Source organism: Neolamprologus brichardi, chromosome 3 (genome assembly GCF_056152115.1).
Source record: "Neolamprologus brichardi isolate AB-2024 chromosome 3, ASM5615211v1, whole genome shotgun sequence".
NCBI classification, from domain to species: Eukaryota; Metazoa; Chordata; class Actinopteri; order Cichliformes; family Cichlidae; genus Neolamprologus; species Neolamprologus brichardi.
The window spans coordinates 14,320,602-14,346,357 of NC_142106.1; the positions used below are offsets into that span (position 1 = coordinate 14,320,602).

Below are 25,756 nucleotides of genomic sequence, written 5' to 3' on the forward strand. Positions count from 1 at the left end.
TCACGTGGTTGCAGAGCTACCGGGATTTAAAAATAGTTACGCAAAACAGAGCGTGCCCGCTCCTACCGGTTTTAAAGGGTTAAAACTAGTTACGTTACAAACATTTCATGATGTGATTACATATGCCTTAAAAAGGGGTATATAAATACAATTGATTGTAATGCTGTAAAGCAATACAAATGGAATTCATAGAAACAGAACAAACTTTTGAAAACTTTATGAGATCTCGTTTTATTTAGAAAAACTGTTAAGAACTATTTTGTTTATTGCTCTGTACTGTATGTGCAGACTGGTTTTTTGTGATCCTGGATCTGAAGTGGTTCTGGATATGGATGGCGAGCCAGACCCTGTGAAAACTCTTGGCGAATCCAAAAGCAGTGTGGCCAGCTGTTCTGGATGCAGGAGTAGAGCTACAGTCTGAATTACTTCGAATCGCAGGATTTCAGATAAGCAAGAGCAAAAACTGCTTACTTGATATGGATTGTTTCTCTGGGAAACAGTTGAACTCTGAATATCCTGCTCATCAGGAGTCAGGTCTGAAGAGACTACTCATTTTATTTTATTTTGTTGTTATTTTCAAAAGAGCGCTCTTCTCTGTTGATCTTCTGTTAATTTTCTATGCTGTTTACATTGCATTATTGCACCACTGTAACCACTGTAACATTGTAATATTGTAAGTCTCAAATTGATTTTACTCCTCTCGAATCTAGTTTATAAGTTTAATCCTACTATACTAAGCAGGTGTTACATACCCTTTTCATCAGCCTTATTAAATGGCTCGCTTTCTGTTAATATTAAGTTTTGTTCGCGTTCCTTCGTGTCTGTGTTTTGGATCTTGGTTTACAATGGCAATCTTTGAATAACACAAAGTTGGTATACTTGAGTTAGTTTTTCAAAATTTTGAGAAATATGACTTATCTGATTAAAAAAATCTATCAAATGAATTAAGACATTAAGTGTAAGTTTTACATTTCCAAACACTCATATATCCATTTAATATTATTTTAAATATGTAAGACTGGAATTTTTGTCCTACAGGTAGATAACAACAAGTATCAGGCATAATAAATGAGTTAATATCACAAATTACCTCCCAACATATGTAAACAAAAGAACAAGAGCAAGGAAACTGAAAAAAAAATGGGTTCAAGAAAGGGTAACTTTTTTATCTCTTTTATTTGTCACAGTTATGTGGAATTTCACCCACCGTCTCCTCAAAGAGATGCCCCAAAGCCCTCTGAACTTTGTAAAGGTTGCAAGTAAGAGCAAAAACTGACATAACTTTTTCCTTCATGTCAGCCCTGAATGGGTGATATTTCTAAATATGTACCTGACTGCTTGTGCATTACAGGGAAGTCATCGATAAAGTAAAAAAGCTCTACAATCAAACATGGAAAAAGCATGAGGAGAATTCCCACAGATTCGGGTAAGATCAGACCCTTAAAGCCTTCTAATATTCTGATATAATTATTTTTATTTCCTTTTAAATTATCTGGAAAAAAAGAAAATTAAAAATGTTTGTGAAGGAAACACCTGGACACATTTTTCCACAAAAAACCTATCATTGTCATGTTTTGTGTTTATATTTATTATAATAATAATAATAATAATAATAATAATAATAATAATAATTAATTATTATTATTATTATTTTTATTATTTGATAAAACTATATTCTGCATGAATGATACTCACTTAAACCTTTTTAGTTCAAAACATCAAGCTGAACAGAATTAGCTCTCTGGGATTTCCTTACATGGATATATTAACTCACTTTGGCACGGACTGCCTATAGCTAGTATGTGGGTTTGAGCAAACACCACATTAATGGCAGACTATAGAAACCACTCAAGATAAAGCCTCAGACAAAGTAGTTTACATGTTGTAGAGCCATTTTTGGGAGCATTTCAAGTTGATATACATCAATACAACCATTACAGCCTAAATTTTAATAATATGTCTGCATTAAGTGCATAGTAATTACATAAATTGCAAAAAAGTGCAATAAACTACAAAAAAATTGAAAATCGTTTTTGTTTTTTAACATATATTTCTAGTTAGAGAAATTTAAGAGGCTTATCCCTCAAAACTGTAAATACAAAAAAGTTGCACAAAATAGTTTCCCACCACAGAAAATTTATTTTGAGTGCCTTCATAGTTTTATTTTTGAAATACACCAATTTTTATACACTGCAGGAAAAACTAAAATAAATATTATAGTGCATATTTGCAAAACAGCATATTTCCAGTATTTCCAGCAGTGCAATATGAGTCCTAAGCATCCCAGAAACGACACAGAAAGTCATAAAGTCAAACATAACTTTTAAAAACACCAGTATAGGCTCATGAGGCCCGGATGGTAGAAAACTGCGAAAATGACGTCACTTCCGGTTTCGGGCAGGTCATGGCGGACATGCGATAGTTCACGCTGATGGACCTAGGAAGTGTTATGAACAGCTGATCGGATCGGCAAAGCGTGTTTCTGGAATATTATGTTTTTGTTGCTGCAAGTGCTTTTTATGCAGTTTTTGCAAAGCTATATGTGGAAGGAAACTGTGACCGAGGACAAGCTGATGTCATAAGACGTGATAGCCCCATGTGTTGAAATCACATGTTTAGTCACATGTTAAATCTTTGATAAACAGGGACCTTTACCCTTAATGGATTAAATCAAATACAATTCTTTAATGTCTTCTGAAATTAGCTGCCTAGCGTACTTTTGTAGCAATTCATCTGTATTAATAACTTTGTGGATGCTCCTTGTTTCATCCTGAGTTCTGCCTCTTACACTCACTAGCTAATTTATAGAGCAGGCAAAAGCTTAAGCTTAAGCTTTGAAATTCAGTTATTAGGCTGTGCGAAATGTAACACTGCTATAACTTTATAGCATATTTAATTGCAATACATTTTAATATTTGTAAATGGACTGATTCTTATATAGTGCTTTTCTACTCTCCACTGTATACAACATGCTTCATTCACACCCACTCATGCAAGCACTTCTAAACGCAAGTACACACAGCACACAGTACATTCACACATAGTCACACTCCGATGAACGCATCGGAGGGAGATTTGGGGGTATTATCTTGCCCAAGGACACTTGACATGCAGACTGAGGAAGCTTAGGATCGAACCACCAAACTTCCGATCAGTAGCTGATCTGCTCTACCACCTGAGCCACAGCCACCTACAAATTTGTCAGTATATTAAACTGTTTGAAAACTGACAACATGTGTTTCATGTTGAGTTTAAAGACGAGTTTGTGTTTACTTTACCTTTTATGGTTTTGTAGCTGTTATAGATTGTTTCTGCCAATGCTGTGGTGTTGATTTGACTTAGAGTTGTTGTAGTGGTGAAAAAGAGATGTTACACCATGAGTGAAGTTATGTGCAGGGTTAATGAAACCTTGGGAAGCGCAGAGCTGGTTGTTTTTTATGTGCTGAATAAAACAAACATCTTCAATGTTTCACCAGGGCTACAGCAACACCTAAAAGAGCATTCTAACTTTAAAGAAAGTATTGCCAAGAGAAATAATGACCAGCCTAGTTAATTAGGAATATACCAGGGCTGGACTGGGACAAAAAATCGGACGTCATTCAGGGGTAAAACCGCAAAGGATTCTGGGAACTTGTGGCAAGCGGTACTAGCGCATGCAGGCTTTCAATTGAACTCAGTTACACAGCGATAAAAAGAAACACAAAAAATGGCAAGAAACTGTTGTATTATTAACTGCAATTGCCGGTGTTGTGCCAAAAAGTGATTGTCTGCCAAAAACTGATTTCCGGTATTTGCCAAAAACTGATTGCTCGTATTTAAATTGCTATAAGTAACTTGTTGGGCTATAATATGTGAAACATATGTCAAATGCATCCCTCATGGATGACATAAAGTCATATTGAGCTACAAACAACATTAGTGTAACAAGGTAGAAGCCGCAATCAGTCTTTGGCAGTGACTTTTATATAACCTTTATTTATGCCGTTAAAAAAAAGTCTAATTAACATTAAAAATGTCTTTTGTAAGAAGTAGTTGGACAGCAGAAATGGCTCAAATATTACAATAGTTCTGTAAAAATATTTAAAGTGGGGATAAAGGACCGGATTGGTGATAATGTAAGCACAATAACACAGAGTTGTAAACATACTTGAAAAAACAGATAATTTTTTAATTCCATATATAGCCCCTTTGTAAACGCTGTTCACCGAAGTCTATTTACCAACATAGATATTACACATAAAAAATACACGCAAACATTGGAAATCAGTTTTTGGCACAACACCTGTTGCATGACAGCCACGGGAAGCCGACAGGTAAAGAGATCGGTTGTTATCGGATTACGTCGTGGAAATTGTTTCAGCCATGTTTCCGAAGTAACAAAGAGCCGATGGATGGTCTGTAAGATTGCTAAACAAGGGGGAGGGTGCATCCGACCTCCTCGGCTGTAATTGGTCCAGCCCAGAGTCAATCATGACCAATTGGCCAATCCAACACCTTTCATTATTTATACCCTTCCAAAAAAAAAAAAAAAAAAAAAATTGATCGGCCCATAAAAACAAAAAATACGCCAGCGGCCCACCGGGCAAATAACCGGTATGCCCGATGGCCAGTCCAGCTATGGAATATACTGTAGTATAATATTATATACTATGCTCAAGTTATTCATGTCATCCATTACCTACTCTTCCATAATGTTTGTGTAATCAAAGTAAATATGTCATGCGAGTCAAACCTTACTTTCACTGCACTACAAAACTTGTTTCAAATGAACAAAGAAAACAAAATAAATAAATACAAAATTAAATGCTATTCCCTTATAAGGAAATAATGCCCAGAGAGTGAGCTGCCTTGGTGAAGATTTGCGGTGATCTGTGATGGTCTATGATGAGTGAATGACATGTAGGCACAAACACTGCCAAAAACCTAACGTCTTTAGTGTAGGTGATAATGTTTGCTTGGAACAAAGAGCGCTGATACAAATGTCATCCAAATAGCTACTTTTACTGTTATACTTTGAGTTCATTACAGAGCCTGCATTTCTTCACTTCTTTCACTTGAGCAAAGAAGTTGAATCATTGCTTCAGCTTTTACCAGAGTAGTTTTAACACAAATATGTGTACTTCTACTTAAATTAAGTAATCCTACATTAATCATAATAAATGTATTTTTGCCACCTGGCTTATATTTGCCTTTTACACAGCTTCCCAACTGTTTCAGAATTGTTATTATTATTATTACTTTTTTGTAGTTTCACAGTGTCATAAGCTACTTTTGACCAGAATACTTTGACTAGTGACCTCTTGCCTTTATCTGTAAAATACAAAGGTAGTTACTCACTCACCTGTCCTCGAACGTGTACCAGATAAGAGTGGTCAGCAGACTCCCCAAAGAAAGAAGATTGATCAAAATCGAGAGCTTTTTCCTCATGTCGCTCTACTGCTTCACTTTTCTTAAGACTTTCTTCTAACTCAGCTTTTTTTTAAGTACTTTTGCCCCATATGTTGATATGTCTGTCTGCCTGTTTTAACTGCTTGGTGATTTATGATTCATAAAATAAGTAGGCATTCTCAGTTAATTATTACTGTACAAGACTGAAGAAGTCACTTGGATGAGTGACAAAACATTTTTCCTAAGTCTAGATAAATCGAATTTACTTTTTGGGACTTTCTTGCCTGGATGATTGAGCATGCATTAAGACATATGAGGCTGTGTGCCTTAGAAAAACAAACAAAAGTCCCTCAAAGGTCATTTGTACCATTTTAGGACAACACTAATGTTTTAAAAGTCATGGGCTCATGAAATAAACTGTGATTCTGTTAGAAGTTATTTAATTTATTCTGGGCGTATTGACAACTTTGATACAAGAAGTAACAACAGACAGCAATAGAACTCGAGAATCTGCCTATTCTTTTTCATTAATGTTATCAAGTGATAATTGTGATTATGTTCGATAATGCACAGTACAGAAAGGTGTTATTGGTTAACTGGGTGAGTGAAATTTTTCTAAATACAAAAAGAGTTACAAAACGAGGCTTGACCTTGTGTGATAAACTATAATATCAACATTAACTAATGTGTTCTTACTATGTTGTAATAACTCTCTTGCCACCTGCTTCTTAGGTTATGTTTGAAGTTTTTTGTGAATTCTAACCTTCCTTTTATACATGTACCCATATGTACAATCTGAATGTGATCTCCAAAAGTCTACAGATATATATATATATATATATATATATATATATATATATATATATATATATATATATGTACACGTGTGTGTGTGTGTAGATTTTGTAGTTAAATGTTAACTTTAGCCAAGCTTCTTAATGGTTTTACAAATATTTTATTGCGCAGGTCTTCTTTCAGCCAACTCATTACAATCTGCAGAGTTGATCTTAGTTAAAAGTTAACTGTTTAAAAGTTAAATGCTTGAAAGTGTTTATGTTTGAAAGTGTCAACAGTCAGTGCAGCAGAGAATTGTCTTTGTTGCAGAACCAAAAGTGACCACTAGCAGAGTAATATAAAGGTTGTAACAGAAGTAGTGGCTTAAAAGCAAATGGTGATTTCTCAATTTCTATTTAAAGTCTCTATTTTATTTTCTTGTAGCGTATTGTACCCTCCTTCTAACGAGGAGTGTATCAGCTTTATCATGACCATGCATTGCAAATGTTGTTAAAAATAAACTTTAGCAAAAAAACTAATACATTTGGTTTGAGTGCAAATGTCTTGGCCTCTCAGTTGGATACTTGAACATATTATTTTGTTATTGCAAAATTCAAACTAGACCTGATCTGATTTACAGTCTCCAAGGTGAAGCTTGAGCACGCCCTTATTATGCAGCTCCACCCAGTGGGAAAACTCTTTTGGCATTGCATGGATTCTCCTATTATAGGGTACATTATCATAGTAGTGGTTAGTCAAGGGAAAGAGTCTATCTGGGTGATTACTAAATGGCCAGAATCCATACAGATGCACCGTTTCACAAAATTCCAGTGCCAGGCTAGTCATATATAATCCAGTGCTAGGTCGATATTCCTTTAACCCCAGAGATTCCCAGAATTTGACCAGTCTTTCAAAATACCTAGGGTTTATGAAGGCTGGTTGGATAGGGATATCCATCTCCTCAATGGCATACACAGCCCGCTGACACGCTGAGCGAGTACCACCATAGGAGAAGCAAGGAAAGAGAAGCAGGGAGTTGCCATACTGTTGGAGACTGTCTGCAAACGCCCGGCGACGTCCCATCAGTGACCCATACCTGCAAATTAATGCATGACTTAAAGCAACAAGACATAAACTAACAAGTCAGTTCAATGTCAGGTTCATTAATTGCTCACTTATACACGAAGATGCTTGGGTTTGCTGTCACAAGGTTAGTCTTCTTGCCGACATCATTGTGAAATTCATTTTCCAGAGGAGGCAGGTTGCACCTGAAAAAACATGAAATATTACTTACAGAGAGAAGAGTCCTCATCACGATTTCCATTCCTTACAGTGAACATCTTTCTCACCTAATAACAAAATCAGCTGAATCAATCATTTTTCCACAGCCGCTGTTTGTTAGAATCCCACCGCTCCCAACAACTGAACAAGTGTCCCATCTCTTTTTTGAGAAAGGATTCTCCTGGAAGTGACATCAACAGATTATAAATTACAAAAAGAGCAACATTTACAGTGCTTGTAACATACAGTGTGTGAAAGACAACTACTCATTGTATTTAGGAACTGATGTGATTTAATCCTTTAAGGATGATGACAAAACGTAGTCATATCATGTTTGAAAATTTGAAGAACAACAGATGCATGAAACATGCAGCAAATTTTGTCTTAGTTCATACTAGTTCATTCATAAACAACAAATTACAAGACCGGTTCCTGTGTTTAGGAATAACATACTTTTATGAAGATTTTGAAAAGGTCCGGGGTCACAGAGATGACACTCCTGTCCATGTCACAAACAATCTTAGATCCCAGTGGAGTGTTTTCCTGAGTGACAATGCCATCGTTGGATCCATTGCAATTGATGCTCAGCTGTAATCTTGATAAATTAAAAACAAATAAAAGAAAGCATAAAAAGTGTAAAATTAGTTTTGGTGTTGAGATGAAAGATTTGCGAGACAGTAAAAACTTAAGGCGTGGAAAAATTAGAGACAGATAAAGTTCACAACAGTCCATAACAGTAATTTTATGAGAAACCAAACGCAGACAAAAGGAAACAAAACTGAGATTAAGTCAGAGTGCATTTTTTATTAAGGCATATTTACAAAACTAGGAAAAACAAAGATAACAAAACTAAACTGAGGAACATTTAAATTAGGTATTTAAATAAATAAACACAAACCCCTGAAGGGTAGGAAGAAACCTTGGTATATCGTGGAAACAAGAAAACACGAGGAGGTAGTCACTGGAGGAAAACTGGAGGAACACAGGAGGAAATGAAGCTGAAAATATTTTTCAACTTATCTTTGCTAACAGCATGACTCAGATATTCTAGGATCTGGATATAATAGTTCCAGCCAATTCAAGAAGTCAAGATAGATTCTTTAAATTTAGGCAGTCCTTCAAAGTAGCAAATGATCCTAATGTCTCTGATCAGGGTAAACAAATGATGCCCTCTGGAAAGTGAGAGCTCTCTTAAATGTGACAAGACGGACTCAATCTGCCGAGACCATGGAAGAATGATTGTCTTCATACATCTGTACCAAATCACAACTTCAGAGTGGTCTGTTCATCTGGATGTAGCGCTTTTAGTTGGAGAAATGCTTCGTCATTCATCCAAGTGGCTTCTTCTGTCTCAGCTGACTGCAGGTTTTCCCGTTTTCATTGTTCATTCAGTGGTGCTGGTTTCAGTCATTGTGCAAATGTGCTGTTTATAAGATTGGGGAAACCTGCAGTCAGCTGAGACTCAAGGAGTCGCTTGGATGAGTGACGAAACATTTCTTCCAATGAAAACACTACGTGAACAGAATTACTTACCTGGATGACTGAGCATGCATCCAGACATATTACATATTACTTCTTATCCATAGTGGATGTTGGGTGCTCTCATTTTGCCCTTGCTCAAGCTTCCCAGAAGCTGGTTTGTCCTCCTCTGAGCATTCACGTTCCTGCTCTACTTTCTGGCCCTCCTCTACCTCATCTCTGCTTCCTCTAAAGAGGGCTTGTTCAGATTAAATAGAACAAGAAACCAAAACATTAAAATATGTTAAAAACACGCATAGTAGTTTGGACCTGGAAGAAGAGTTCATACGTCATCAATTAAAGATTGGGTATCCCACCTGCTGTGAATGTTTTAATGCAGTACAGTTATTATTAACATCGCTTGTCACATCCTGTTTATGACAGTTAAAATAAATAACATTCATATAAGAGATAAATATGTCTTGTGTAAACTGTATGTGGTGTTAAATAGGCCTATACCAGTGTACTTTAATGTCGGTCATAAGGGTGGTACTTTAAGAGCCATATATTTTATGAGGTGCTCTGAGGAGCTTGGAAAGAAAAGCGTCTGAACTTATTTAAGTTGCTTGAAGACATTTCACCTGTCATCCAAGAAGCTTCTTTAATTTAAGGTCAAATGGTGGAGAGTCCCAGATTTAAGCCCTATGGTAGTGTCCCCCCAAAAGGGACAATGGACCCCCTATTGATTCTCTACCTAATCACACGAGTCAAGGTGTGAAAACAGGTGTAGGCCACGATTAGCCAAGGTTTCTTAGGGGACACTCCCATGGGGCTTAAATTCTCTATGCCTCACTCAGCCATCTGTCAAAAAATGCATGATCATTGTTAGTGCAATGGTGATGTGGGAACAGGATGTGTGTGAACTCAAAAGTCCCAGGATGATAATTGGGTTCATCTGACTATTTGCTTTTCAGTTGGTGAAACATTTTACCACTCATCCCAGTGACTTCTTCATTCTCACCTGACTGCAGGTTTCCTCAACCTTAAACAGTACCTTTGCATAAATATCAAAACACTTTAATGATTGTTATGATCCAATAGACCATAGGCATTAGAATCATTCACACGGAGTTCTGGAATGGCTGAAATCACACCATTATAAAAGTCTCAAAGAGTTACCCTTAGATCCAGCTGGAATTTATTTTTATCCTTAAGGCTATTATGTCTAAATTAACATCACACGTTTGTTTTATCCTTTACCACACACAGTTATGTATTGTAGACTAGTAAGAAGTGTTGGAAGTAGTCTATAACACTGACAACAACAGGTATAGACAGAAGCTCCTTCTCTGAGGAATTTGAGGGGGATGGTCTGCCTGGACTGCTGATGGCACCAGAAGGTACAAAACTTTAAGACTGACTCTGTTAGAAGAAACAGGCCCATAAAGAAGCTCTCTACCCCACTTTCCTTTTCCTTCCCCCACTCCCTATCTCTGTATGCAGGCCTGACCAGAGTGCAAGAGGTGGTTGCTATGGTAATGGGATTTTTTTTCTTGAAAAAGGCTCATGTCTATATAAGGAGACGTATAGATAGAGGTACAGAGGAAGAAATCTGAGCAGATATCAGACCTAAGGCCACCCTCAATTGTTTCAACCAAGCATGTTAAGATTCTGTTTAAAGGCGTACACTGCCTGGGTGTGGTGCTCTTTGTTCATTTGGGTCGCCTGAGTGAGCACAGACAAGGCAGCTGTTTTTTTAGACTTCAGAAAGTTAGCACAAGATCTGGTTTAACCCTTTTAAGCCGGTCGGAGCGGACACGCTCCATTTTGCATAACTATTTTTAAATCCCGGTGGCACTGCAACCACGTAAGCTAGCGCAATCATTTTTTTTGCATATTGTACTTACATCTTATGCCATCAGCTTGTCCTAGGTCACGGTTTCCTTCCACATATAGCTTTGCAAAAACTGCATAAAAAGCACTTGCAGCAACAAAAACACAATATTCCAGAAATACGCTTTGCCAATCCGATCAGCTGTTTGTAACACTTCCTACGTCCATCAGCGTGAACTATTGCATGTCTGCCATGACCTGCCCGAAACCGGAAGTGACGTCATTTTGCATTTTTTTTCTACCATCCGGGCCTTCTGAGCCTATACTTGTGTTTTTAAAAGTTATGTTTGACTTTATGACTTTGTGTCGTTTCTGGGATGCTTAGGACTCATATTGCACTGCTGGAAATAGTTTATTTTGATGCATATGCTGCTTTTTTGCAAATTTGCATTATAATATTTATTTTCGTTTTTCCTGCAGTATATAGAAATTGGTGTATTTCAAAAATAAAACTATGAAGACACTTAAAATAAATTTCCTGTGGTGGGAAACTAGTTTGTGCAACTTTTTTGTATTTGCAGTTTTGAGGGATAAGCCTCTTAAATTTCTCTAACTAGAAATATATGTTAAAAAACAAAAACGAGTTGTTTATTACACCTTTTTTCAATTTATGTAATTACTATGCACTTAATGCATACATATTATTAAAATTTGGGCTATAATGGTTGTATTGATGTATATCAACTTGAAATGCTCCCAAAAATGGCTTTACAACATGTAAAAATATAAGCTCTGGCGGACTTGGTTCTATGGTAGGTCTTAAAGGGTTAATAAAATAAAATGTACTTTGAGCATATTTGTCTTCTTCCTCAAAAACCCAACAATTTTGTAAAACCTTGGGCCCGCTCTTGTCTGTCAGATGACGATTATGTTGTCCTCACTAAGCGACACGACCGCCTTCCCCTCCTCCATGGATGCTGGAAGATTTGCATTGCTGAGGAGGCCAAAACCATCATTCGCAGTTCCTCTGCGTCCACATCCGCAGTGTTGGTTCAGGTTTCTGAATCTGTGGCTGTGATCAGCTCCACTAGTGGAATTTGTCTCTACATCACAGCAAAGTTCAACAGTTTTGCAAGAGAATTTTCTCTACTTGATTTAGTTGCCTCTCAGACAATTTTTTCACCCACTTGTACACATCCTGAGTGTGAGTCTGCTAAACAAGTAAACCAAACCTTTATTTCTTTCTGGCTGGTCTTAGACTTTTAATCGTGGGCTGGTCAAAGGTCCCCTTTTCACTTCTTAAGCATATTGACGGGAAAATTTGTTTAGCCGTTTTGTTTAGCAAATGGCTCTTAGCCTTGACTGAAGAGCTTGTTTAAAGACCTTTAGGAGTAATCCTGCCTCATCTGCATTTGAGGATAAATAGCAGCTGTTTCCTGTAGTCTGCCGTCTTCCATGCTCGTACTCACATACTAGCTTCAGGCAGTTTTTATTTATTTATTTATTATTAACCAGAAATTCACATAAAAATAAAACTCAACCATCAATCAATAATATCAGGATGTTAGGTCTTACCTGAATCTGTGGTAATTCTCCTCATGCTTTTCCCACGTTTGATTGAGCTTTTTCACTTCATCAATGACTTCCCTGTAATGCACAAGCATTCCAGTACATTTAGTAACCTTCCTGCACTGGGTGTCTGTGAAGGTTCTCAGTCATCCAGGTCATCGTCTAAGGAGCTTGAAAAGAAAAGCGTCTGGATTTTTAAAAAATTTCTTTAAGACATTTCACCTCTCACCCGAGAAGCTTCTTCAGTTCAAAGAGCAAATGGTGGATGTGGTGGCAGTGTCCCCCAAGAGGGGTCATGTTGACCATGTTGATGTCTTCAAGAAAAATAAAGAGGTTCTGACACTTTTCTTTCCAAGCTCCTTAGACCTACTCCTTCCTGCAGGGGGCTTACATGACTTAATCTTGACATAAAAAAATTATTTTTTAATGAACAAGTCATTGCAATGTTTGCTCTTACTTGCAGCCTTTACAAAGTTCAGAGGGCTTTGGGACACTTCTTTGAGGATTTGGTCGGTGAAGCTCGACAAAACTGTGAGAAACAAATAAGAGATAAAATTATGACTCTTTCTTGAACCCTTCTTTTGTCTTGGTTTTTTTTTCTGTTGTTCTTGTTTTGTTTACATCTCCCGGGAGGTAAATTGTGATTTTAACTCATTTATTAAATCTGATCCCTGTTCTTATGTATGTTAAATATTTAAGATATTATTAGAGGGGTATATGAGTTGTTGGAAATTTAAAGATTACAAGTAATGCCTTAATTCACTTGAGAGATGTTTGTATCAGATATTGTATCTATACACAATGAGGTTTTTGTTTGCTTGTTTGTTTTGTTTTGTTTTTTAATAGTCTTAAATATCAACTTGAATATACCAACTGTGTTATTGGCAGATGCTGTGCTATAAACACAAACAGTTTGGTGCAGGCTAAACAGAATATAATAGAATAGAATAGTCCTTTAACTGTCCCCACAAGGGTAATTATTATTATTATTATTTAGTTAGTCTGCAGTATTGTATTGAAGTCTACAGTATTGCTATTGTTGATGTTGAACAGTTGCAGAACAGCTTTAGTGTTTACAGTCATAGTTCAGTCACAGTCACATCAGTGGTGCCAGAGATCAGTTTCAATTTAAGATGATGATGATGATGGTGTTTAAAAATCAGTGAGTCAGTGTAAAAATCAGAGCTCAAGTGTGACATGATATTTGGTTACAAGCTAGAGTGTGATATTAACCATCGCTAGATACCAATAGAATTCCCTAAATGCTGTCACTGCAAACAAAAGCAATTGAAGTTTTAAGTATAGTTTTAATGATAAAACAAATTTTATCCTTAACCTTATTTGAACTTGAAGAAGCGGTCCAGAGTAAGTTGATATTTAGAATCCCCATTTAGCATTCCTATATGGCTATATATAATCAATATCAACAGTGACAGTAAGAAACACAATTTTAAATAGCTCTCTGTGTGTATGTATGTATGTATATATATATATATGTATGTATATATATATATATGTATATATGTATGTATATATATATATATATATATATATATATATATATATATATATATATATATATATATTTATTTATTTATTAGGGGTGCAACGATACACAAAATTCACGGTTTGGTTCGATACTTTGGTGTCACAGTTCGATATTTTTTCGATACAAAAAAATGTTCATGTCTTTTTAATTTGTCATTTATTAAAATTATAAATATATATTTTAACTCAAAAGTACAGTTTTTAAATTTAATGTTGCTGAAACAACAAAGTAATAAAAAAATAAATCTATCTGATCGAGAAATCACTCATCTTTGGAAAAGAGAGTTTATTACAGAGAAATGGCTCTTACCAAACTAAAAGCTATACTATACGCTTCTTCTGGGCTATATTCTCAGCAGCATATTAAACATATCAGGTCCCCATAAGGAGAATCATGTGCTAACGGCTGTCTAATGACTCGGATAAAGTTTGTAGCATGAGTGCTTGTTGTTTTTGTCTGCTTCCACTTGTCTTTGCACTAGGATGATGTCGGCGTAAATGTGCAGTCATATTCGTTGTGTTCCCACTAGTACTGTCAGTGTTAATCTGAAGTGACGTTAATGCAACACGGCAACGGAGTAAGCTCGTTACTGTGTTCACGCCGTCCAGCCGCACGCACGGGGCGATCCGGGGTAGCTCGTTAACGGAGATTTGCCGCGTTGTGGCGTTAACGTCATTTCAGATTAACGCTGACAGCACTAGTGGGAACACAACGAATATGACTGCACACTCTTGGGCTACAGCAACATCTGAAGGTTCAGTACCTCTTTGCAGATTCCCCACTTTGTGGTTTCTCAGCTCTTTACAACACCATACTATATATGACTTTGTATTTCACTTTACATTTTACGTCTGCCTTTCTTTCAAAATGAATCCTATCTAAAAAAAGTATTGTCAAAAAGAAATTAAGTGCAGCCAAGTTAATTAGAAATATACTTTTGTGTAATACTACGTAATATACAAGTTATTCATGTCCAGTTATTTACTTAGTAAACCGGTCCTGTGACTCTAACCTTATTTTCACTGCACAACAAAACTTGTATCAAAAGAACAATGGAAACAAAACAAAACAAACATATAATATGTTAATCCCTTAGAAGGAAATACAGAGTGAGAGCTGAGGTTTGTGGTTACGTGTGAAAGAATGAATGACAAAGACATGAAGACATGTACTTCAGCTTTTACCAGAGTATTTTTTAACAAATATGAAATGTGTATTTCTACTTAAATTAAGCATGTTTGTATTTCTGCAACCTCAGGCTTATATTAGCATTTTACACAGCTTCCCAACTGTTGGGAAGTGTTTATCACAGTGCCATAAGCTACTTTTCATCAGAATACTTTGTTTTATCTGTAAAATACAAAGGTAATTACTCACTCACCCGTCCTCGAACGCGTACCAGATAAGAGTGGTCAGCAGACTCCCCAAACAGAGGAGATTGATCACAATCGAGAGCTTTTTCCTCATGTCGCTCTAGTGCTTCACCTTTCTTAACACTTAGTTTTAACTCAGCTTTTTTTATGTACTTTTACCTCATATGTTGATATGGTTATCTGCCCGGTATTAAATCCGTTTTTTTTATATTCTTTACGGCCAAAAAGACAAAAGTGCTCAAAGTGGTCAAATTCAAAAAATTATCTTTAATTTTACATATTCCGGAATATGGAGACCCTGCAGACACACAGACACATCAGCCAAAGTCTGAAGGACAAACAGGAAGATTGGTTTTATATATATATATACTCCCTCTAGACGTCACACCAGGTGGGGTGGTGAGTGACAGGAGAATGGTGACTAAGCTGTCATCCCTGTTGGACAACATCTCCCACTCCATACATGAGACATGAGGCATGACAGCACTGAGCAGCTCCTTCAGTGGGTGTCGTGCTGACCTAGTAGGTGTGGCTGTTACTCTTCTCTTCCTCCTCTTGCCCACTACCTGCTCTGTGCTGCTGCTTGCGCGTGGCCACTGATTAGACCTTGTGCAATCTATAGCTAAGCGTGGCCTGGTGCGCGCCACTCTGCCAGGTGAGCTGAATTAGAGCAATCAAGGGCTGGCGTGCCTAGTAGACCTTAAAATGCATGCAGCAGTCATTTGACCCGGGTGCGACATACTGAGAGGACAGCAAACAAAGCACAATCCACTTTCCAGTATGAGGAAGACTTTGAGCTGGATGGGCTATCGGTAAGCTCTTGGACTCATATTTGCTGCTTATATGTTTGGGAACTATAGAAGCTCAATTGTGGAAATGTATTTATGCTTTGGGAAATAGTTACTGCATTTAAGTTTAAAAAATTATATTGATATTAAAATGAATGTTTAAGTTTGAATAAATTGTTTATGTAGATAGTGTTTCCCACATTTATGTTAATTGATACTAAAAATAGTTACCCCAAATCCTTGGTAAATCTTAAAACTAGTGTAAATATGTTTGGTTTAATTTAAGTAAAATAATTCTTTGTAAAGTCTCTATTAAAATGTTTGCAAAACTTTAAAATGTATACTTTAAAAATGTAATTGTTTGTAAAAAGTGTAAAATGCAAGGTAGACACACTTTGTGTATTTAAGAACCACAGTTTATTTCATCTTCGTTGTTTTGAAATAAACTCAGCTCTGTGATTTTAAAAACCAATGAATGTAAAAGTAACTTAAATTGGGTTAAATGATAGTTTAGACAAAAGTATTTAGCTTTAGCTATGTTAAGTGGCTTTACTGAAGTGTGTGTGTGTGAATACTGTACAATGAAATGTTCTTTATTTTTTGTGTTGAAAGGTTTTTCACCTATCAGCTATCTAACTAGCTGGTCAAAATAAATTGAGTGAAATTCAAAGTCTGTGTTTTTTTTTTTTTTTCACAAGTGTGGGCACCTCACAGACAGAGAACACTTGACAGTGAAATACCGCCCTGGCCAGTAAAGAAACCGGCCTTGACCAGTGAAGACTCCACGAAAGCTCACCACAAGGACGGAGAAGGCTCCACCTGGGGGCCTGGAGGAAATCGCAACTTGCCGTTTGCCTGTCCAATCAATAACCAAGAAAGCAGCATGGCTGAGTCAAAGTCACTGGAAGAGCTGAAAATGGAGCAAACCACTGCAAAGAGACTGTTTTCCAGACTCACCAACCATATAATAAGGACCCACATGGATATGTCTGTAGAGGAGCTGCAGGATTCCTTCAAGAGACACACAGCAAAGGGCTCCAAAGTGATTGACGTGAATGAGGAGCTTGAGGCCGCCTACATCACGCAGTGTGAAGCAGAGGGCACACCGGAGCTGATGGGCCAACAGAGAGCAGACGTCGAGAAAATGGAGAAAGAATTTGAGCAGAAGTTGAAGGAGGCGAAGCACCTGATCAGAGAGACACTGTGGACATCATATGGTGAACGGGAACTGACCCTTGCTCTAAAATCAGCAGAAATTGTGTGTGAGAACATCACATCCACTCAGCCTGATACACCCCTGGAGGCATGATTTTATAATCCACCATCTGGAAGAACTGGTGAAGAAAGCTAAGCAGGCACACCCGACATGGAACCGCTGGGCTCCACCTGCTGAGAGGTGAGATTGTGATCGTCGACTAATGGAGCTCAAAACCTGCCTTCCAAAGCTGGTGTCAGGGAAGGCAGACCTGATCAAAGCAGAGAGAATTAAAAGAGATGCCCACCAAGCAATTGTCACAGTCCGCAACGCGGCCCCAGTCGCAGCCATAAAACTGAAAGCCACAGCTTTACCAAAGTTCACCGGCAGCCAGCGTGAGTTCTACAGATGGCGGAAGGAATGGGAGGCTCTGCAAAAGCATGGTGAACCAACCAGGTCCATGGAAGTAAAGAAATTCCAACTTCTCAATAGCCTCGATGATAAAGTGGCCAAAGATCTGCGCCTGTCCACATACACCTCGGCCGATGAGCTCTTCAGAGTCCTTGAGAACCGCTATGGAAATCAAGCCACCATCGCCATTGAAATCATTGAGGAGCTTCAAGCTATCCCTCCTGTCCGTAGCAACCAGCCTAGAAGAATTATAGAGCTTATCCACTCAGACATCAGAGAGAGGTCTACTGGAGGAGACTGGTCTAAAAGAGTACCCTGTGATCCTGATGCTCCTTGACGTCATCGCCAATGATGGGCTTCAGACAGTCTTTGCTGCCCGTCTGAAGACCTACTTGTGTCGAGTAATGGAGGGGGCGTTTCCGCGATGTGCGTATCGAGGATTGCTTCATTTATGGGAGGAGCTGAAAATGATCACGTCCGAAGCCTCGCTGCCCGGCTGTACCACGTGACTGGTTCATGAAGTGGTTCGAACTTTGCTGCGAGATATGACAGCGATATAAACCCCTCAGACTTAATTCAAAATGTGGGTGTTTGATGGAGAGTTTGGAGACAGTTTGGAGGTTTATGAGAGTGAGGAGAGAAACTCATGAGAGAATGGAGCCAGCTAAGAAGAGGAGGATGTCCTCCCCTGTGTGGGACCATTGTGATTTTATTCCTCCCAACAAGGTATGTAAATTTCTACAGAAGATGTATTTTCATAATACTGATGGTGCAATACAATTTATGTTAAGCGGCTTTACTTTTGTACAAGGTGAAGTGTTTGCTATGTGCCAGGGAGCTGGGATATAACAACACCTCATCCATGCTTAGGCACTACAGAGCTTTGCATGAGAATAAGGGGAACACCGATTGTGGAGCAAGACCAGGTGAGCCATCAAATGCCATGATAATATAGCATGCAGTAATGTTACTAAATGATATAACAATATTATACAACTGTAATAAGTTACGTGTGTGATATTTATATTTGTGCTTTGTTTTTGTTGTCTTTCCTCAGGAGAACAATCTCAAATAGATGAAAACCTGGTTAGCATGGTGATTGAGGACTCCCAGCCATTTAGCATTGTGGAGGACAAAGGATTTAAACGATTTGTTAAATCATTAAATCCTAGCTATGTTCTCCCCACTAAAAAGGTCATGAAAGCAGTGAAAATGCAGTTTTTACAGAATAAAATGTGAACAGGCAGGACTGAGGCCTCAGTGTGTAGTTGTCCATACCTCAACGTTACAAAAGCACAACCACTGTCCACACCCCAACCACACCTCACCTCACAGTAAATGATCATTTCCATTTTAAGCATTTCGAAATGATCATTTCCCATACTGCCAGTATAAATATGAACAGTATACTGCCATCACTAATATACATGTTTTACACACTCCTTTTTGTTGACATTTACAGGCTGTCCAGTAGATGTCCTACTAGAGCAAATGAAGCTTCAAGAAGCTTTGCACTGGGGTGAACCAATTGGATGAAAAGCTTCAGTGCTTCATGAAGCTTCATCTGCCCATCACTACAACATACTGCTTTCAAACATCTTTGATCTTGGATCACTGATGTGTGGGGTCAAGCACTGGTCATAACAACCACAACAGCAACAGGGAGGAGAAACAACAATGAGGAGAAAGGTGCTCTATATTCAATTAAATTTTATTTATACAGCGCCAAATCACAACAACAGTCACATCAAGGTGCTTCGTATTGTAAGGTAGACCCTACAATAATACATACACAGAAAGTATGCTCACAAGCCTCCATTGCACTAGAGATTTGCATACTTTGATGAGCATACTTTTTTTTTTACTATGTTGTGCAAAGCAATGACAGGTAGAACAATGCATATATTGTCCTCTAGTATAATGAGGAGGGAGAATCAATGTTCAGGAAGATCCAGGGTTAGAAGATAAAGAAAATATTGTCAATATTTAGAGCATATGCCACCCTTTCTCTGAAAAAGCACATCACCCACCTGCAGAAGTGGAAGAAGGCTATGAAGTGAAGAAAAGTGATGAAGAATCTGAACTATGTTCAAGTAGGTTCTCAGGCATCCAGGACATGGTAGTCTGAGGAGCTTGGAAAGAAAGTGACTGGGCTTTTTGAAGTTTCTTGAATTTTCAGAATGTGAAACTGAAATAGAAGATGTGTCGGAGGACTACACATCTTCCATTTCAATTATGATGAAGACAAAGAATCAAGCAAGAAAGAGGAGTCAGCTGAGACAGAGGAATATTTGCAGTAATGTGAGGAAACATTGATCTGGTCTTCTATCCTTCCCAGTGACAGACGATGCATGACTCTCTCATGTGCCACAGAGAAAGACAATCTACCACAGTCTAAGCACATGTGCCAGGTCCCATACTCCTTCAGTTGCTTTTCTACTCGAGTACTGAAAGCATTATACACCATGTATTCTGCTTGTTTTATGCTTTTTAACGTTCACATGCCAATGGATGCATCAGAGACCAAGTTGGGGTTCAGTAACTTGCCCAAGGACACCTTGGTAAGAACTCCAGACTAGAGCACACAGACAACAACCATCCAATTAGCAGATGACCTGCTCTACAGCCAACTCAATGACGAATAAGGAGGATCAACAAGAGAGGAAGAAAAATGGATTGAATGCAGCTGTAGGCACTTGTGGGTATGTTGATTCTTACTGTCGTGCATCCAGTAAAGTCGCTACGGACAGTTTATGACATCCTGAGACTGGTAGAGAAGTTTTAAAGGTGACACAAGATTAATCATAGAAGCGCAAAAAGGATATAATTTCTTGATAAAGACACAATAGATGATCATCGTTCATGACACAAACGTGCTCCCATTTGAGGTGTATGGAACAAGTGGGTGTTTCTCCTGCTGTTGATGTAAGATCCTGGTACTGATGTGATTGTGTATGAGCACCAAGTTCCCTTCAGAGGACTCTGTCCATTCCAACAGAACATCCCAAGTAAACAGGGGGACTATGAGATAAAAACATGGGCAGTATAAGAATTATGTCTCGACTCTGAGAACAATAATCAGCAAAAATTCCTGAGAATAAGACACCATTTCTTCAAAAAGCTACTGAAAATAAGGGAATTCATCTTAAATTAAGACACCAAAAGCACTCTTAGTTTTTGCGCTTTTATTGACACAGCAATAGGAGAATCATGTCTAAAATTACCTACATTTCAGCAGGGTACTGTGTAACATGGCCAATATAAGAAGTGCATATTCCAGATACATGAATAATAACAGTATAACATACTCATGGCTGGTATCAAAAATAAATTTTGCTGAAGCTTAAAACAATCACTATTTCAAATCCTATATTACACAACTTTTTAGAAGAACAAGTTTAATGACCACACAAACAAACATGTGTTTTACATTTGTACAACTTTTCTAGAGAAAAAAAACAACCTCACAGACTAACACTGAGTCTGATAAACAAGGCAGATGAAGTCTGTCATCTGAGAGACTCACTCAATGAATGACTTCCACTCGCCAAGCGCCTTCCTGTAAGAGGGGGTTGAATCTCGGTCATGGATGGAGTCTTTGAGTATTTCAGTTTGCAAGACAGACAGCAGCGGGGAAATGCACTTTGGATATGTGAGGTGGAGGGCATAGTAATATGCCATCAGATAGAGCAGTCACTCATTAAGATCCTTCTGGTCAAAGGTGCTCACCGGTGTGGTTCCAACAGCTATCATGCAGTTGCCTTGAGAGACAAGCAGAACTGGACAAGCCAGGGGTCGCTGACGCAGGTAGCCTTCAGGGTCTTCTGAAGTCTGGCTCCCGGGAATGACATCGTGAGCGCCCCCCACTTCCACACGTTCCTGACGATGGAATCCTTGAGGACCAGCGTGGAGAGAGGAGGTGCCACCGGGGGCTGCTGGCCATCTGAGACGCCCGCGCCGCGGCACCAGGGGTGTTCAGATGGAGATGCGCCAGCCGGACCGCGTGAGTGACCCCCAGGTAGCCGCGCTGTGGGTCCTCTTCTCCGAGGAGCCGGGGTAAAGCACAGCTCTCCGCGGTGAGTTTGCACCCGCCGCGGCTCCGGGGGCATAGTGGTGGAGATGGTGCAGACCACAACGACACAGCAGGATGGCGAGGGCTAGAGGAGGAAAGTCCATAGGATCCAGGACATTGAATTTATTCTCCAGTACTACCGCGCCGGAGGGGTGAGGGTGCGAGAGACGGATCCTCCTGGCCCCTGCAGCCACCGCGCATCTCAACCACGGTCCATGGTGCTGGTTGGAGTGGAGTGGAGCTGACCAGAGCCTTGGGTCTGGCCCCTAGCTGAAACCAGCAGTTCTCGTCCGTGGCAGAAACACCAGCGACGCAAGTTGAGAACCTGTGTTGACTGTTGGTGGGATCTTGGGTCACAGCAGCTGGGTGGTGCACTGTGTCGGCTAGCTCAGTGCTGGTAGCGGTGGTTTGAGCTTTGCCAAGGAGGATTGTGTCAAGTTTGCGTTCAGCGCCCTGGATTTGGTATAGCGTGGATATCCTTTGTTCCAGCTCGATTACTTTTTGGCTCAGGTTGATGCAGCTTTCACAACTGGATGTTGAGGTAAGTGGTGCCATTCCGAAATATCGTACTGGCGATAGCGTCAAAAACAAAAACAAACAGCGTCAAAAATAAAAACAGAAACTGCCATTTTAGCTTACGTTAGATAGTTGCGGCAGTTGCTAGCATGCAACTATCCTTCACAACACTTTGCAGCTCCTTTACTGTTGGTGGTATCCCTGATGGAAGAACCAACTTCTCCATTTGGTCATCAGTGATTACATGGAGCTCTATCTCGTTCAACCTACAATAAAATGTAAATGGGCAGAGTTAAGTTAGATTAAGTAGGGTCAACTTAGTCATTTTCTGCTGCTTCAATTTCAAAACTAGTAGTTTAATTCAATACAATCATCCATCAAAACCTATTCAAAATGCATAGTCTACATACTGATCATCTGAATGTAAGTTGAGGGATCTTCCAACAACTAAAAAGAACACAACATTAATAACAATCTCCAAAGTAAAAATTTTACACACACAAATTGTTAAAGACAAATTTGAATTAATACTAAAATTTTTAAAGGTGAGGTTCACATATAAAACAATGAAACTCTTTATTAGATTAAAAAGGGGACCCTATTTTCTGTACTGATTTGGTGACAGATCATGACATGAAATATCACTATTTGTGTATTTATATACTGTATATATCTTCCCATATTTGAAAAGATGTCCTTTTAATCTACACAAGGTCATCTTTGTATCCAAACACCATTGGATGTTAAACATAGAAATTATGAAAGACTTATGTCAGATTAAACACGTATTACTATATTACTTCCTGAATGTACCTTTGTCTTGAAGATCGTTCTACAGAAACATTAACATCGTGACTGAGCATGGGTCTCACTGATACACCGACCAAGTTTAACTGGAAACTCACATCATCCCTCAATGTGAGCTTTGCCTGCACTAAATTCACAGGGCTCCGACAGCATGAAAATGAAAACCAGTTATTTTGCTGGACTGAGCCACTTTAGCTTAATTACCACAACTGAAAAACACTGCGTGGAGACAAAAGCTTTGAAAAACTGTGACTGACAAAATCCCGCACAAATGATTTTAACTACATCATTCACCACTGAGTGCAAAACTTTTTCATAAAATTTTAAAAGTAAATGAGGGAGGCTACAGCCCATCGAAATACATCATTGATATATTTTTTTAATATGGTAAAACGTGGTTAGTCAAAGCTCTGAAGTAACACAGCCACGAAGGCTTGGAAAGTGACCTTATCCTAGCAGTCCACTTCGTTCCATTTGCGTAAAAATACAATACTGTCATTACAGTGGTCATTATTAGTCTAATTTTGACGTATCATACTGTTTAGAACTTTTACTCAAAACTGTTATACGTTATTGTTTAAAACGTGTCGTATATTCGTACAGATTAAGATAATCTTACCTCGGACAAAATGGAGATCATCCACTGCTGAAGCGTGTGTGTCCTGCACGTGGCACAACTGACTACAGTCGGAACAGGAGGGAGGTAACACTATGCAATATATTCAGTTTTAGCATTTATATTCACTGTTGTCTGTAACTATGCTCAAAGTGTTAATGCTATCTTATTTTAACAAACAACACGGTCATATGGAAAACTGGGGTGGCACTTGGGGTGGCAAAGGATCATTTTATTTTATGACCCCATGCCACCTTTCTAGATCCGCCCCTGAGTACATGGCACGATCAGAAGCTCCTGCACATAAAGAGTTCTAGTAAAAACTCTGATTTTGTTAATACTGAGATATGTTTAAGAAGGAGTGTAAAGTCAAACCGTGAGTCTGACTTACAGCAAGACTGTCAGTTCATTTGCATCTATTTATTCCATTAAACACTTCTGTGAAAATCAACTAGGTGTTTGTGTCATGACCCTGTGCCTTCTCAGCTGACTCTGTATGGCTACAGTTGTTTTTGTTGTGCTGCATCTCTCTCTCCCCTCCCGCGCACTGCGCTCTACCGGGGCGGAGTCATGACGGCTCCAGCCCCTGGCTCGGACACCTGCAAACAATCGTCTCATCTCATCCACTTAAGGCAGCTGCTGAGAGTGCTTCCTCGCTGGATTATTGTGTAACACTCGTCAGTGTCATTTCTAGTCCGAGCTTTTACCCGAGTTTCTTTCGTGCCGCTGCTTACCTGTTCTTCCTCCCTGTGCCAGATTCTCGCCAGCCTGAGGACCGCCGTTTGGTGAGCCAAAAGCCGGAGTCCGAGCTACCTGAGCTTCAGTGAAGGATTGTGTACATAGCCGTCCCCTTCCCGTGCCTGTGTTTCCCGGAGACCCTCTTCCTGTGCCCCCTCACTTGTATATATCCGCACCTGGTGTCTGTGTGTAATAAATTTGTGAACTTACGTGACGGTCTGCCTCCGAGTCTCTCCTGAGCCTGACAGTTTGTTAAAATAAAAATTTGAATCAGTTAGTTGTTTTCTCATAAATGTACTAAATAACCATACACAAAGAACTTTGACATTTTGGTAACCTTATTATGCAGTTCCAAAAGGTTCATTTTCCTCATCTGGACGTAGCGTTGTCAGTGGGAGAAACGTTTCGTCACTCATCCAAGTGACGTCTTCAGTCTGCCATCTGCCATTTCCATTAACGTAACTGTCGATTTTACAAAACTCAGTATTTTCTGTGTCAAAATCTCAAAATATTGCATGAAATCATTAAAAAGGGGATTTTAAATAGAGAAATGTTGGACTTATAAAAAGTATAATCATACTTATGTACTCAGTACTTGGTTTGGCCCCCTTTTGCATGAATTGCTGCCTCAATGCGCTGTGGCATGGATGCTATCAGCCTGTGGCACTGCTAAGGTGTTATGGAAACCCAGGATACTTCAATAGTGGCCTTCAGCTTTTGCGCATTATTTGGTCTCATGTCTCTCATCTTTCTCTTGGCATAAATTCTCTATGGGCCTCAAGTCAGGCGACTTTGCTGGCCAATCAAGCACAGTAATCCCATGGTCGTTGAACCAGGTTTTGGGTACTTTTGGCAGTGTAGACAGGTGCCAAGTTGTGCTGGAAAACAAAGTCAGTATTTCTATAAAGCTTGTCTGCGGAAGGATGCATAAAGTGCTCCAAGTGCGTTGACTCTGGACTTAATAAAGCACAGTAGACCAACACCAGCAGATGACTCAACACAGACTGTGGAAACTTCACACTGGACTTCAAGCATCTTGGATTGTGTGCCTCTCCATTCTTCCTCCAGACTCTGCACTTTGGTTTCCAAATGACATGCCAAATCTGCTCTTACTGGCTTACAGCTTTTCATAAGTTGTAAGCCATAATCATCAAAATTATAACAAATAAAGGCTTTAAATATCTGGCTTTGCAAATAACGAGTCTATATCATATATCAGTTTCACCTTTTGATATTCTATTTCTTTGAGCGTCACCTGTAAGGACAATTCTTCAAAAGTGTTCAAAGCATCTTTTTCTCCCCCCCCCCCCCCCCCCCTTTTTTTTTTTTTTTTTCCCTAAAGTTTAACACAGAAAGTGTGTGGAGGACTTTTTAAGGAAGAATCCATC

At 38.9% G+C, this 25,756-nt stretch overlaps 1 protein-coding gene across 1 annotated transcript in view; it reads right to left on the minus strand.

The window, feature by feature from the left end:
* The window catches only part of LOC148103587 (alpha-2,8-sialyltransferase 8E-like), a 71,878-nt gene extending 56,338 nt beyond the window's left edge, over positions 1 to 15,540 (minus strand). The window contains exons 1-7 of the mRNA XM_087838706.1: positions 15,234 to 15,540; positions 12,761 to 12,832; positions 12,310 to 12,381; positions 7,897 to 8,038; positions 7,512 to 7,624; positions 7,338 to 7,430; positions 7,082 to 7,258 (exon numbers count right to left, since the gene is read on the minus strand). Coding sequence (XP_087694832.1) covers positions 7,082 to 7,258; positions 7,338 to 7,430; positions 7,512 to 7,624; positions 7,897 to 8,038; positions 12,310 to 12,381; positions 12,761 to 12,832; positions 15,234 to 15,319 — 755 coding nt within the window. The 5' untranslated portion in view covers positions 15,320 to 15,540. The remainder of the gene's footprint in view (positions 1 to 7,081; positions 7,259 to 7,337; positions 7,431 to 7,511; positions 7,625 to 7,896; positions 8,039 to 12,309; positions 12,382 to 12,760; positions 12,833 to 15,233) is intronic.
* Between the last annotated feature and the right edge of the window lie 10,216 nt (positions 15,541 to 25,756).